Here is a 13,605-nt window from a genome sequence, read left to right as displayed (position 1 = left end):
GTAATAGTCCCTTTATATGAGATGCAACCATTATATGAGATGATGAACCGCAAACACCGGCATGATGCCTGGTTCTTACTGACAATGGCTACCACTTGCTGAACACCGATACATCACTGCATGCCTGGCCTGACTTGGCTGGGCTCTAGAGCTTGGGCTCTTTTGGCCACAGTACTCTGTCTCCTCAGAGCACCTTTGTCCTTTACTCCTGAAATATTTGAAACGTCAGGAAGACGAGACTTGTCCTTGGACAAGCGGCAGAAGGCCAGGGTATGGCCAAGTTATCAGGATGCTCTCTCTCCTTCCAAATAGGGTTCCCCTAGACCACCTAGCCCCACTATGCTCTAAGAAAGAATCATCGTAATTCCAGCCTCCTCTCCTCCCCTTGGACCCCCAAACCTCTCCACCTGCTCCAGGTGCCCCACAGTCTGTGGCAGGACCATTGCTATGTAAATGTCTTGCAAATACCCTGGTGTCAACCACCAGTTCTCCAGTGAGGCAGGACTACCTCCTGAGACCATCACTTCCCAGCCATGCGGCCCAGGGCAACGACCATCTGCTCCCTGTTCTTCCTGCTACGGGTCCTGGCTGAGCCGGCTAAAAACTCGGACTTCTACCTGCCTGGGGATTACCTCCTGGGTGGCCTCTTCACCCTCCATGCCAACATGAAGGGCATTGTTCACCTTGACTTCCTGCAGGTGCCCATGTGCAAGGAGTGAGTCTCCAGTGTGGGGCTGGAAGTGGCAATGGGGATGGGATGGGAGGCCAGATCTGGTCCTGTGGGTCCTTGGGAGCTAGACCAGGACCAAGGGCTTAGAGCACTCCTTCCCATTCATTGCCAACCCCCTTATTCTAGATCCATGCTCCTAGCCCTCAGGGAGGCCTCATACAACACGGGTTACCAAAATCTTTGGCGATTGTGCTCTGAAACACTGAGACTTGGGTCATCTCAGTGTCATTTATTTATTTTTAAATAGAGTTACAGAATGTTCGAGCCTAGAGGGCTTTTAGAGGCGATCAAGACTGCTCTCACCCACTTTGGCAACTGGGGGACTCCCAATGGGTCCATGTAAAAGCCCATTCAAAATCCTCTGGGATGCAGAATGTGATTTTTCTCTATATAAAGTTCTCAGACTGCATTTTCCAAGGGCTGTGGCTGGGTGGGTAGGGGTGCTTTCTGGCCTAGAGGGGAGTTCCTCTTCCCCCACCTCTTCCATGAACCCCTTGGGATGACAGCATCACTTGGAGATTGTGGCGCCTGGGTGCATCTGCATGCAAGCACGAAGGCTGGGACATGGAGCCAGCCTGGGACTATAAAACAGTGACCTCTTGCAGAGAGGGTGAGGGTTTTGTGGGAGACAAGGAGAAAGGTAGGACAGTGCAAAAGATGATTAAGGGTTGACTATAAGAAATGCATTATTTATGACATTGGGGAAGATTATATGTTGGCTTGAGAATGGTGAAGGTGATGGCACTAGGCACAATGCTGGGTTTTCTAATGCTTGTGACCATGGTGGGGAGTATAATGAAGGTGATGGTGGTGATGAAAGTAATGGTGATGATGCTGACAATGTTGATAACAGTAATACTGGTGATGATGACAATGAGAAAAAGTATGATGGTGATGGTGATGGTGATGATGATGGTGGTAACGGTGGTGATGATGGTGACAGTAGTGATGATGATGGCAGTGGTGGTAATAGTGTTGGTAATGATGGTACTGGTAGTGATAATGGTGATGATGATGATGGTTTTAATGATAGTGTTGGTGATGATGGTGATGGTAGTGATGATGGCGTTGGTGGTGTTGATAATAGTGATGCTGATGATGGTGCTGATGGTGGTGATGGTGTTAGTGATGGTGTTGGTGATTATGGTAATGGTAGTGATGATGGTGATGGTGGTGTTGATGATAGTGTTGCTGATGATGGTGCTGATGGTGTTAGTGATGGTGTTAGTGATGATGGTAATGGTAGTGATACTGGTGATGGTGTTAGTGATGGTATTGGTGATGATGGTGATGGTAGTGATGATGGTGACGGTGGTGATCGTAGTGATGCTGATGATGGTGCTGATGGTGGTGATGGTGTTAGTGATGGTGTTGGTGATGGTAGTGATGATGGTGATGGGGGTGGTGGTGATGGTGATGCTAATAATGATGGTGCTGTGATGGTGATGGTGGTGAGGGTGTTACTGATGGCGCTGGTGATGGTAGTGGTGATGGTGATGGTGGAAATGGTGGTGGTGATGGTGGTGATGATGATGATGGTGGTGATAGTGATGGTGCTGATAGTGATGGTGGTCATGGTGATGGTGATGATGGTGGTGATGATGGTCACAAGGTTGTGGTGACAGTGATGGCCCTGGTGGTGATATTGGTAATACAGGTAGTGGGTGATGATGTTGATAGTGGTGATGGTGATGATGGAAGTTTTAGTGGATAATGGTGGTCACATTAGTGGACGTCAGTAGAGTGGTGATGGAGATTATAGGGATGGTATTGATTATGGCCACATGGATAATGGTGTCAGTGGTGGCCATATGGGCAATGGTGACCCTAGAGATGTGGTATGGTGACAATGACATGGTGAAAGTGCTGGAGCCTTCTAGGGTGGTTCCTTCTCAGTCAATGCCTTGGCTTTCCTGTGGCAGGGAGGAGGAGCAGGCTGGTTCTCTTATCCCTCCCTTTCTCACTCTGGATCTGCTTCCATCTCATACTGCTGTGGCCCCTCCAGGTATGAAACGAAGGTGATGGGCTACAACCTCATGCAGGCCATGCGCTTTGCGGTGGAGGAGATCAACAATGACAGCAGCCTGCTGCCTGATGTGCTGCTAGGCTATGAGATGGTGGATGTGTGCTACATCTCCAACAACGTCCAGCCGGTGCTCTACTTCCTGGCACAGGATAACAACCTCCTTCCCATCCATGAGGACTACAGTAACTACATGCCCCGTGTGGTGGCTGTCATTGGCCCTGACAACTCCGACGCTGTCATGACTGTGGCCAACTTCCTCTCCCTCTTTCTTCTTCCACAGGTGAGGCTCCTGGGCCCTGGGGAGTGGGGCAGAGGAGTGGCTGTCTATAGGCCTCAGAGGCCACTTCTTCCAACAATCATGGGAGGTGGTGATAGGACCAGAAGCAGGGTCAGGGCATCAGCCCAAATCTTGAGAAGACAGCCCAGCTTATGGAATAAGGGCTCAGGCTTTGGAAGTGGGCAGATCTGGTTGTGCAACTTGGCACCGAGTCTTGGCCACAGTGAAGCCTTTGGCAAATCTCTTAACTCTTCTAGGCCTCAATTTCCTCACCTGTAAAGTGGGATGATAAGCGTTCCATCCCAGGACTATCTGAAGATTAGTGTTTCAATCTGTGTAAATTTCCAGCACATAGTAGGTAGTAAATAATGTTGTTTTATAAAGCATCTTACACAGGAATAAAACTTGGAGTGCTTAGTATTATTCTGCACAGTTGCCTAGCACAAGGTCTGCCTCACAGTAGGTCCTCACGAAAGAGTGATTTGTATTACGACTATTATTATAACTATTATCATAATCATGATTGAAAGTGGCAAGTGCAGTACTGGTACAGGCTACATGTTCATTAAAGATCAGCTAGCAAAAAACTTGGCACACAGTTAGTCACGAATATTGTGATTGCTACTGTTTAATGTTAGTACTTTTACATGAAGCATCTAGCTGAGGACTAAATTCATTCTTTCATTCATGTAACAGATATTTATTGAGCACCTACTATGTGCCAGGTACTGTTGTAGGTGCTGGGGTACAGCTAGCAACAACATAGAAATCATTGCCTTCATGGAGCTTCTATTCTAGTGGGGACAGACAGAAAATAAGTGTAAACAATAGGTGATGCAGGATGTTAGAGGTGAGAAGTGCAATGAATAAAATAAAATGTGGGGCTCTGTCACGTCAGTGGAAAGGAGGGGCTGGTAGAGGGAGATTGCAATTTTCAACAGGGTGGTCAGGTGGGTCTCACTGGCAATTGGGCAAAGACTTGAGGGAGGTGAAGGAGTGAGGGAGCCATGAGAGACCTAGGAGAAGAACATTCCAGGAAGAGGGGTTAGCAAGTGCCAAGGCCAGGAGGTGCCTGGTATGTTTGTGGAACTAGATGAGCACAAATGGAGCCAGAGGGAGAGAAGAAGGAGATGAAATCAGACAGATGAGAGCTGTGCAGATAAATGATTGAGCGCTTAGGGGCTATTCAAGGACTCTGGCTTTTCCTGGGTGACGTTAGGAGCTATTGAGGAGTTCTGAGAAGAGGAGTAAAGTGACCTGATGTGTGTGTGAGCAGGTTCACTGGGCTGCCATGTTAAGCTTAGACTGCAGGGGAAAGGTGGGTGGGTAATGTTGCAGTGCAGGCCCGGGATGATGGTGGCTGGACAGGAGGGAGCGGGGAGCTGGTAGGCACTGGATGGATATATTTTAAAGGTAGAGCCAAGAGGATTTGCTGACAGATCCAGTGTGACCTGTGTGCGAAAGAAGAGTCAAGGACAACTCCAGAGTTTTGGCCTGAGTCACTGGAACGATGGACTCATCAACCAAGATGGGGAGGATGTGGATGGAATGGGCTCGGAGGAGAACAAAGGTTCAGTTACGATTTGTGAAGTTTGAGACGTCAGACAGGCAGTTGTGGTATGCATCTGAAGTTCAAGAGAGAAGTCCAGGCCAGGGCTATCCACTGGGAGTTGTTGGCATGGAAATGGGATATAAAGCCATGAGGCTGGATAGGACCACCAAGGGAGGGGAGAGCAGCTGGAGAAGAGGCAGGGACCGAAGCCTGAGCCCAGGGTCCTTCAAGGTTAAGAGGTCATAGAGAAGAGAAGGAACCAGGAAAGGAGATGGAACACCCAGTGAGTTGGGAAGAAAACCATGGAGCCCCGGAGGCAGAAGGAAGAAATGTGGCTGGTTGCTGAGCCTGATGGTGATGAGGGGAGGAGGAAAGCGCTGTTCCCAGTAAGAGTTTCTAGGTGATGGGGATGATGGCTATGTCATTTACCTAGCCCAGGATGTGGTTCTCACTAAAAGCCAGTGTGCTGATGACTATGAGGATGATGGTATATGTGGCTTGGCCCAGGCCGTGGTACACAGTAGGTGCTCAATAATCATGATGAGGCTGAGGTAAGGCACCTGGCCTAGGGCCTGGCACACAGTAGGTTCTTATTGCATGGGGCTACCTGGGGACCATGATGATTGACGATGGTGTAAACCACCTACCCCTGGGGTGACTTGCACTAGGTGCTTCCCAAATAATGATGGTGGATACAGCCCTGGGGTGAGGGCAGAGCGCCCAGTGGGGCACTCGCTCATGCCACGGCCACTCCCCTCACAGATCACCTATAGTGCCATCAGCGATGGGCTGCGAGACAAGGTGCGCTTCCCAGCCTTGCTGCGCACCACACCCAGCGCCGACCACCACATCGAGGCCATGGTGCAGCTGATGCTGCACTTCNCCATCCATGAGGACTACAGTAACTACATGCCCCGTGTGGTGGCTGTCATTGGCCCTGACAACTCCGACGCTGTCATGACTGTGGCCAACTTCCTCTCCCTCTTTCTTCTTCCACAGGTGAGGCTCCTGGGCCCTGGGGAGTGGGGCAGAGGAGTGGCTGTCTATAGGCCTCAGAGGCCACTTCTTCCAACAATCATGGGAGGTGGTGATAGGACCAGAAGCAGGGTCAGGGCATCAGCCCAAATCTTGAGAAGACAGCCCAGCTTATGGAATAAGGGCTCAGGCTTTGGAAGTGGGCAGATCTGGTTGTGCAACTTGGCACCGAGTCTTGGCCACAGTGAAGCCTTTGGCAAATCTCTTAACTCTTCTAGGCCTCAATTTCCTCACCTGTAAAGTGGGATGATAAGCGTTCCATCCCAGGACTATCTGAAGATTAGTGTTTCAATCTGTGTAAATTTCCAGCACATAGTAGGTAGTAAATAATGTTGTTTTATAAAGCATCTTACACAGGAATAAAAACTTGGAGTGCTTAGTATTATTCTGCACAGTTGCCTAGCACAAGGTCTGCCTCACAGTAGGTCCTCACGAAAGAGTGATTTGTATTACGACTATTATTATAACTATTATCATAATCATGATTGAAAGTGGCAAGTGCAGTACTGGTACAGGCTACATGTTCATTAAAGATCAGCTAGCAAAAAACTTGGCACACAGTTAGTCACGAATATTGTGATTGCTACTGTTTAATGTTAGTACTTTTACATGAAGCATCTAGCTGAGGACTAAATTCATTCTTTCATTCATGTAACAGATATTTATTGAGCACCTACTATGTGCCAGGTACTGTTGTAGGTGCTGGGGTACAGCTAGCAACAACATAGAAATCATTGCCTTCATGGAGCTTCTATTCTAGTGGGGACAGACAGAAAATAAGTGTAAACAATAGGTGATGCAGGATGTTAGAGGTGAGAAGTGCAATGAATAAAATAAAAATGTGGGGGCTCTGTCACGTCAGTGGAAAGGAGGGGCTGGTAGAGGGAGATTGCAATTTTCAACAGGGTGGTCAGGTGGGTCTCACTGGCAATTGGGCAAAGACTTGAGGGAGGTGAAGGAGTGAGGGAGCCATGAGAGACCTAGGAGAAGAACATTCCAGGAAGAGGGGTTAGCAAGTGCCAAGGCCAGGAGGTGCCTGGTATGTTTGTGGAACTAGATGAGCACAAATGGAGCCAGAGGGAGAGAAGAAGGAGATGAAATCAGACAGATGAGAGCTGTGCAGATAAATGATTGAGCGCTTAGGGGCTATTCAAGGACTCTGGCTTTTCCTGGGTGACGTTAGGAGCTATTGAGGAGTTCTGAGAAGAGGAGTAAAGTGACCTGATGTGTGTGTGAGCAGGTTCACTGGGCTGCCATGTTAAGCTTAGACTGCAGGGGAAAGGTGGGTGGGTAATGTTGCAGTGCAGGCCCGGGATGATGGTGGCTGGACAGGAGGGAGCGGGGAGCTGGTAGGCACTGGATGGATATATTTTAAAGGTAGAGCCAAGAGGATTTGCTGACAGATCCAGTGTGACCTGTGTGCGAAAGAAGAGTCAAGGACAACTCCAGAGTTTTTGGCCTGAGTCACTGGAACGATGGACTCATCAACCAAGATGGGGGAGGATGTGGATGGAATGGGCTCGGAGGAGAACAAAGGTTCAGTTACGATTTGTGAAGTTTGAGACGTCAGACAGGCAGTTGTGGTATGCATCTGAAGTTCAAGAGAGAAGTCCAGGCCAGGGCTATCCACTGGGAGTTGTTGGCATGGAAATGGGATATAAAGCCATGAGGCTGGATAGGACCACCAAGGGAGGGGGAGAGCAGCTGGAGAAGAGGCAGGGACCGAAGCCTGAGCCCAGGGTCCTTCAAGGTTAAGAGGTCATAGAGAAGAGAAGGAACCAGGAAAGGAGATGGAACACCCAGTGAGTTGGGAAGAAAACCATGGAGCCCCGGAGGCAGAAGGAAGAAATGTGGCTGGTTGCTGAGCCTGATGGTGATGAGGGGGAGGAGGAAAGCGCTGTTCCCAGTAAGAGTTTCTAGGTGATGGGGATGATGGCTATGTCATTTACCTAGCCCAGGATGTGGTTCTCACTAAAAGCCAGTGTGCTGATGACTATGAGGATGATGGTATATGTGGCTTGGCCCAGGCCGTGGTACACAGTAGGTGCTCAATAATCATGATGAGGCTGAGGTAAGGCACCTGGCCTAGGGCCTGGCACACAGTAGGTTCTTATTGCATGGGGCTACCTGGGGACCATGATGATTGACGATGGTGTAAACCACCTACCCCTGGGGTGACTTGCACTAGGTGCTTCCCAAATAATGATGGTGGATACAGCCCTGGGGTGAGGGCAGAGCGCCCAGTGGGGCACTCGCTCATGCCACGGCCACTCCCCTCACAGATCACCTATAGTGCCATCAGCGATGGGCTGCGAGACAAGGTGCGCTTCCCAGCCTTGCTGCGCACCACACCCAGCGCCGACCACCACATCGAGGCCATGGTGCAGCTGATGCTGCACTTCCGCTGGAACTGGATCATCGTGCTGGTGAGCAGCGACGCCTATGGCCGTGACAATGGCCAGCTGCTTGGCAATCGCCTGGCCCGGGGTGACATCTGCATCGCCTTCCAGGAGACACTGCCCACAATGCAGCCCAACCAGAACATGACGTCAGAGGAGCGCCAGCGCCTGGTGACCATCGTGGACAAGCTGCAGCAGAGCACGGCGCGCGTCGTGGTCGTGTTCTCACCCGACCTGACCCTGTACAACTTCTTCAATGAGGTGCTGCGCCAGAACTTCACGGGTGCCGTGTGGATCGCCTCTGAGTCCTGGGCCATCGACCCGGTCCTGCACAACCTCACAGAGCTGCGCCACATAGGCACCTTCTTGGGCATCACCATCCAGAGCGTGCCCATCCCGGGCTTCAGTGAGTTCCGTGTGCGAGGCCCACAGGCTGGGCCGTCACCCCTCAGCAGGACCAGCCAGAGGTCTACCTGCAACCAAGAGTGTGACAACTGCCTGAATGGCACCTTGTCCTTCAACACTGTTCTCAGGCTCTCTGGGGAGCGTGTCGTCTACAGCGTGTACTCTGCGGTCTATGCCGTGGCCCACGCCCTGCACAGCCTCCTCGGCTGTGACCATGGCACCTGTACCAAGAGGGAGGTCTACCCCTGGCAGGTGAGGGGGTGGCTGCCATAGAGACTGCAGGGCACCTCCATCCTCCTCTCTTGGGGTTCTGGGCAAATGGGTGTGAAAGGGCACGGGTATCCCATTCTTCCAGACACATAGCACTAGTCCTTCCTGGTGCCAAAACAAAATTGCTTTTTAAATTAATTTAATGCTCACCATTCAAGATAGTAGTCTGTTCTTGGACATTCAGGTGGAATTCACCAGAAGGAAATCCCACAGGCAGTGGGAACCACAGCCCCGCCCCCCCACCTCCCCACCGACCAAGTCTCTCCAGGGTTGAGAGCCTGGGACGGGCTTGTGTTTTCCTGTGGACCCTCTAAGGCCTTGCATTGCTTTTATGGATCTTCTCATTACCCTCATTCTCTATCACCCTGGTTCAGACATAGACTTTAAATCTGTTCTTCTGGCTTAACACACACATCCACATCCATAGTAACACACAGAAACACCCCACCACGAAGCCTTCTGGGATATAGAAGGCTTCACTGAGGATCAGAGGAGCAGAGGGGATTTACATTAGAGATGCGCACTTTATACTTTGCTATTGGAGATCTCTGTTCTTAAACGGTTCCTTGGCTTTTTCACAGTTTGGGGCCAGCCTCCCACCCTGTTGCTTAGCCACTTTCCTAAACCCTGCCCATCTCCCCTCTTCGTTCTCCCCTTTCGCTCACTTGCTAGATCCCTCTCCCATCTTCAAATAACTGTTCACTTCTTTAACAGAACAAATTAGTTTGCTCTGAAGAAATTCTCTTTCTCATTCTATTTAATTGTACCTCTCTATCCCATAATCTCAGATCCTAACCTTGCAACCATAAACACTTTTCTTTTAAAAGATTGCAGTCATTCTTTAAAAGGAATTCTGGTGCCAGTTGGTAAAAATACTGCCTATTGTTATATGTCCTGTTACATTAATAATATACATAATTATCATGGGTGCTTTACTGTTGAGTGCCTACTAGGCACTCAATGGCTAGTATACATCGCATCTAACTCATGACTCTCCTGTGAGGATAATCTACAGGTAGAAAAACTGAGGGACAGGAAGTCAAAGTGACTAGCCCGTGATCACTCAATGGTAAGTGGTGGACCCTGGTTTTGAACTCAGGTCTGGCCTATTCTGCTGCGGTTTTCCCGCTTCACCTTCCAGGCATCCTCCCAGCTGCAACTGGAAGGAGCTATGATGAAAGACAGTTGACAGCAGAGACCAAAGGGCACCAGTCATAGCAACCAGGATGTCCCATCCCTTTTGTTGAGCACCTACTATGTGCCAGGCCTGGGGGACCACCAACCCAGGGGGAGATGAGGACAGTTAAGAAGATCTGTCTACCAAGTGTAGCAGGAAGTCAAAATTGCAGCTGTGCATGGAGCAGGGGCATCATCATGGTGGGAGAAGGTCAGGGAAGGCAGGACTGAAGTAGGGAGTGAACAGACACTGGACCTTCCAGGAGGAGAGTGGGAGAGTGGTGGCCTGGCCACGTGGTCAGGCTCGAGTGGCGAAGACTGAGAGGTGACCCGAACTGCAGGTGATACTGGAGGACATCCAGTGCCAGGTGAAGGAGAGGGGGCTTTGTCTAGAGGCAGCAGGAGTTCATAGAGCATTCCAAGCACTGAGATGACGTTCTTGAGACAGCCCTACAAGCCAATTTAGAGCTGGGGTGGGGGATGATGCAGTCAAGTAGCAGGGAGCCCAGCCCACCCTATGTAGGCTTCACCCAGGGTCTCCGCTGGCATAAACAGAGTCCTTGTGTGAATTAGAAAATGATGCCCTTTTGTGCAGACAAGTTAGACCAAGATGCTCTTTGGCTTCAGATGGACGCAGACCTGTAGCAAGCGCATGGCTTGGTGACCTGAGTCGGCTGGACTCCAACTGTTCCTCCCAGTTGTCCTAACTGGACCCATTCTTGCAGGGCACAATCTGCAAAATGGTATGTGGTGTCCTTACTACCTCCCACCCTCCTTGCCAGGTCACACCACGACACTCTGTTTATTTTTGTCGTAACAGGTATCCTAAGTTGTGATTGTGTTGATATCCTTTGTTCATTGGCTACTCCCCACACCTCCCAAACAGAGGCCAGTGAGAGCAGGGATCCTGTCAATCCTTTCCAACGCTGTATCCCAAGTTGCTGGCACTGGTCTGGCTTGGCGTTGCTTCTCAGTGAATATTGAATGAATGAATGAATGAATGGGTACTTATGTGCCAGACACTGTGTTCACCTCTTTACATGAATTCTCAGTCATGCCCAGACAGACACTGTTGAGCAGATACTGTTATTACTACGTGGGTGCTCTCCCGTACACAGGTGAAACTGAGGTTTAAAGAGGTGACAGGCACCCAGCTAGGGAGTGGCCAGGGGTGGTGATGAAATAGTGCTGGAGTAGTGGGGATGGGCACCGCTATGAGAGGCGAGGCAGAGAGAGAGAGGCCTCAGGGGTGATGAGAAGAGTTGGAGATGACACTGGGTGGATGTGCTGCCCGTGGTGATGGTGGTGGTGGGATCAGATCAGTGGGAGTTTGGGTAAATCCAGGCTGGCAAATTTGTGGCCATCCCAGCAAAAATGCTCAGTAGATTAGCAGGGTGTGGTGGCTCACACCTGTAATCCCAGCACTTTGGGAGGCCAAGGCAGATGAATCAAGAGGTCAGGAGTTTGAGACCAATCTGGCCAACTTGGTGAAACCCTGTCTCTACTAAAAATACAAAAAATTAGCTGGGCATAGTGGAGGGCACCTGTAATTCCAACTGCTCAGGAGGCTGAGGCAGGAGAATTGCTTGAACCCAGGAGACGGACATTGTAGTGAGCTGAGATCGCACTTCTGCACTCCAGCCTGGGCGAGAGAGTGAGACTCCGTCTTAAAAAAAAAAAAAAATTCAGCCAGTCATTGAATCATAGAGGGTCAGGGTTGCGAGGTCTTCTCAGGTTCCGGTCCAATCCTTTTATTTCACAAATGGGGCCCTTGGCGGTGGTCTGGCTCTTCCCCACACACCTCTCTCCACCCCTCTCCACCCCTCGGGCATCTTGGATATGGCCCACCTGTTCGTACGTTGTGAAGCAGGTGGCAGTGAGCTGGGCAGAGCTTGGCAATCAGACCTGGAATGGAATCCCAGTGCTGCCACTACTAGCTGTGCAAACCTGTGCAAATTTAATATCTCTGAGCCTTGGTTTTCTCATCTGTTAAGTGGAAGGAATCATATGTACCCTGTTGAGTTATTGAGGGGATTTGCAATCATGATGCAAATTACCTGGGGCAGCTAAGAGGCTGAATATACTCTTCTTCTTCTCTGACACCAAGTGCTGGTCTCAGGAGAGAGTGCGGGGTTGGAGAGGTGGACTTGAGTCTGCCTTAAATGTACAGCTTATGCTGGGGTAGGGGTGGGGCTATATGGGGAAGGGGAAACAGGGTTCAGCCTGATGAGGGAACCCCAAGGTGCCCAAGTCCCTGCCAATAATAGTCTAGGCTCCCACCCACTCAGGACAATTACAAGGCCAGTGCTTTCTGACCCCTTGGGGGTGATATCTTGGATCCCTCCAGTCCCAGGTGCTCAATGCTGCTTGGGCAGGTCACTACAGAGGTGCAACATGGGCATCCAGGACCTGACTCCTAGGGGCCTCCGCCATCCTGATCCTCATCCTCAGGCTGACCACCTGGTTGGAGCCTCCTTCTTCTTGGCGTGAAGGACCATTGCCCTTGGGCCTAGCAACCTGTGCTGATTCCAAAGAGTCTTTCTGAGTCAGGACCTCACCTGCTGGGCAGGGAAGGGAGAAGGCCAGGACCAGACTCCTTTGGCTACCTGTCTGTCTGTGTGTCTGTCAGTCCTTGAGCAGGTGAGCCCTAAAGGTGTAGCCCAATGGACACTCCCATTCATAGAGGGAAAATCTAGGAGCCAGGTCCATGGGATATTTGAGCTGGAAGTCCTTTCAGGGTTAGCCCAGCAAGGTTCAGAAACTTGCTTAGAGTCACACAGCAAATTGTGGACAGAGCTGGGACTGGACTTTAGGTTGAAGGATGCCCACTTCAAAGCGTGCTCTAGTTTGTTCCAGCTGCTGCCTACTGAGAGTGATGGGGTGCTGGGGGTGGGGGTGGGGAGAGACTGGAATGAGAGCTGACGCTAAGGTCTGGGGAGGCAGGAAGGACCCAGGGATCAGGGGAGATCCCAAGTGACCTTTGCAGGTGACAGAGACAGTGGACTCTGTACCTCATCTCATGTGTTGGGTTCCAGAGGGATGACTGAGGTGACTCCCAGGGAAAAGGAATTGTATCGGCATCTTGGTAGGAGTGATTCCTGTCTCAGGCTCTGCTCTAAGTCCCTAACATAGATGAACTTATTTTTTGCTTCCAAGCCCAGAAGATAGAGTTTTTATTGCTCCTACTTTGCAGAAGAGGAAACGGGTTCAGAGAGGTTAAGCAACAGGCCCAAGGACTCACAGCAAGAGGCAGAGCTGAGGCCTGAACCCAGATGTATCTGATTCCAGAGCAGAGCTCTCAGCCACTGACTCCTAAACTGCCACCTTTTTGGAGATTTATTGCCTCCATATTACAGAGTTGGAAATCAAGGCTAGTGGAATGGTAGAATCTTGCCCAGGTCCAGGAAAAATTCTGGCTCGGTTCTGATGCTAGCTCCACTTCCCTTCCCTCTGACACTGCCAGCTGCTTGAGAAGATCTGGAAGGTCAACTTCACTCTCCTGGACCACCAACTCTTCTTCGACCCGCAAGGGGACATGGCTCTGCACTTGGAGATTGTCCAGTGGCAATGGGACCTGAGCCAGAATCCCTTCCAGAGCGTCGCCTCCTACTACCCCCTGCAGCGACAGCTGAAGACAATCCAAGACATCTCCTGGCACACCATCAACAACACGGTCAGCCAGGGGGCCTGGTGGGTGGGCAGACCTGGGGCGGGGCCTGGCGGGCGGGCGGGGCC

General features: G+C 50.7%; 1 protein-coding gene across 1 annotated transcript in view; it reads left to right on the top strand.

The window, feature by feature from the left end:
* The first annotated feature begins 532 nt into the window (after window positions 1-532).
* TAS1R2 (taste 1 receptor member 2) overlaps window positions 533-13,605 on the top strand; it is a 23,654-nt gene continuing 10,581 nt past the window's right edge. Inside the window, exons 1-4 of the mRNA XM_017852027.1 lie at window positions 533-715; window positions 2,736-3,036; window positions 7,903-8,676; window positions 13,334-13,543. Of these exons, the coding sequence (XP_017707516.1) occupies window positions 534-715; window positions 2,736-3,036; window positions 7,903-8,676; window positions 13,334-13,543 (1,467 nt within the window). The 5' untranslated portion in view covers window position 533. The remainder of the gene's footprint in view (window positions 716-2,735; window positions 3,037-7,902; window positions 8,677-13,333; window positions 13,544-13,605) is intronic.

The sequence above is a fragment of the Rhinopithecus bieti genome, unplaced genomic scaffold (assembly GCF_001698545.2).
Source record: "Rhinopithecus bieti isolate Rb0 unplaced genomic scaffold, ASM169854v2 scaffold_33652, whole genome shotgun sequence".
In the NCBI taxonomy this organism is placed as follows: domain Eukaryota; kingdom Metazoa; phylum Chordata; class Mammalia; order Primates; family Cercopithecidae; genus Rhinopithecus; species Rhinopithecus bieti.
Note: the sequence above shows the minus strand (reverse complement) of the source record. Positions and strands in the feature narration are given on the sequence as shown.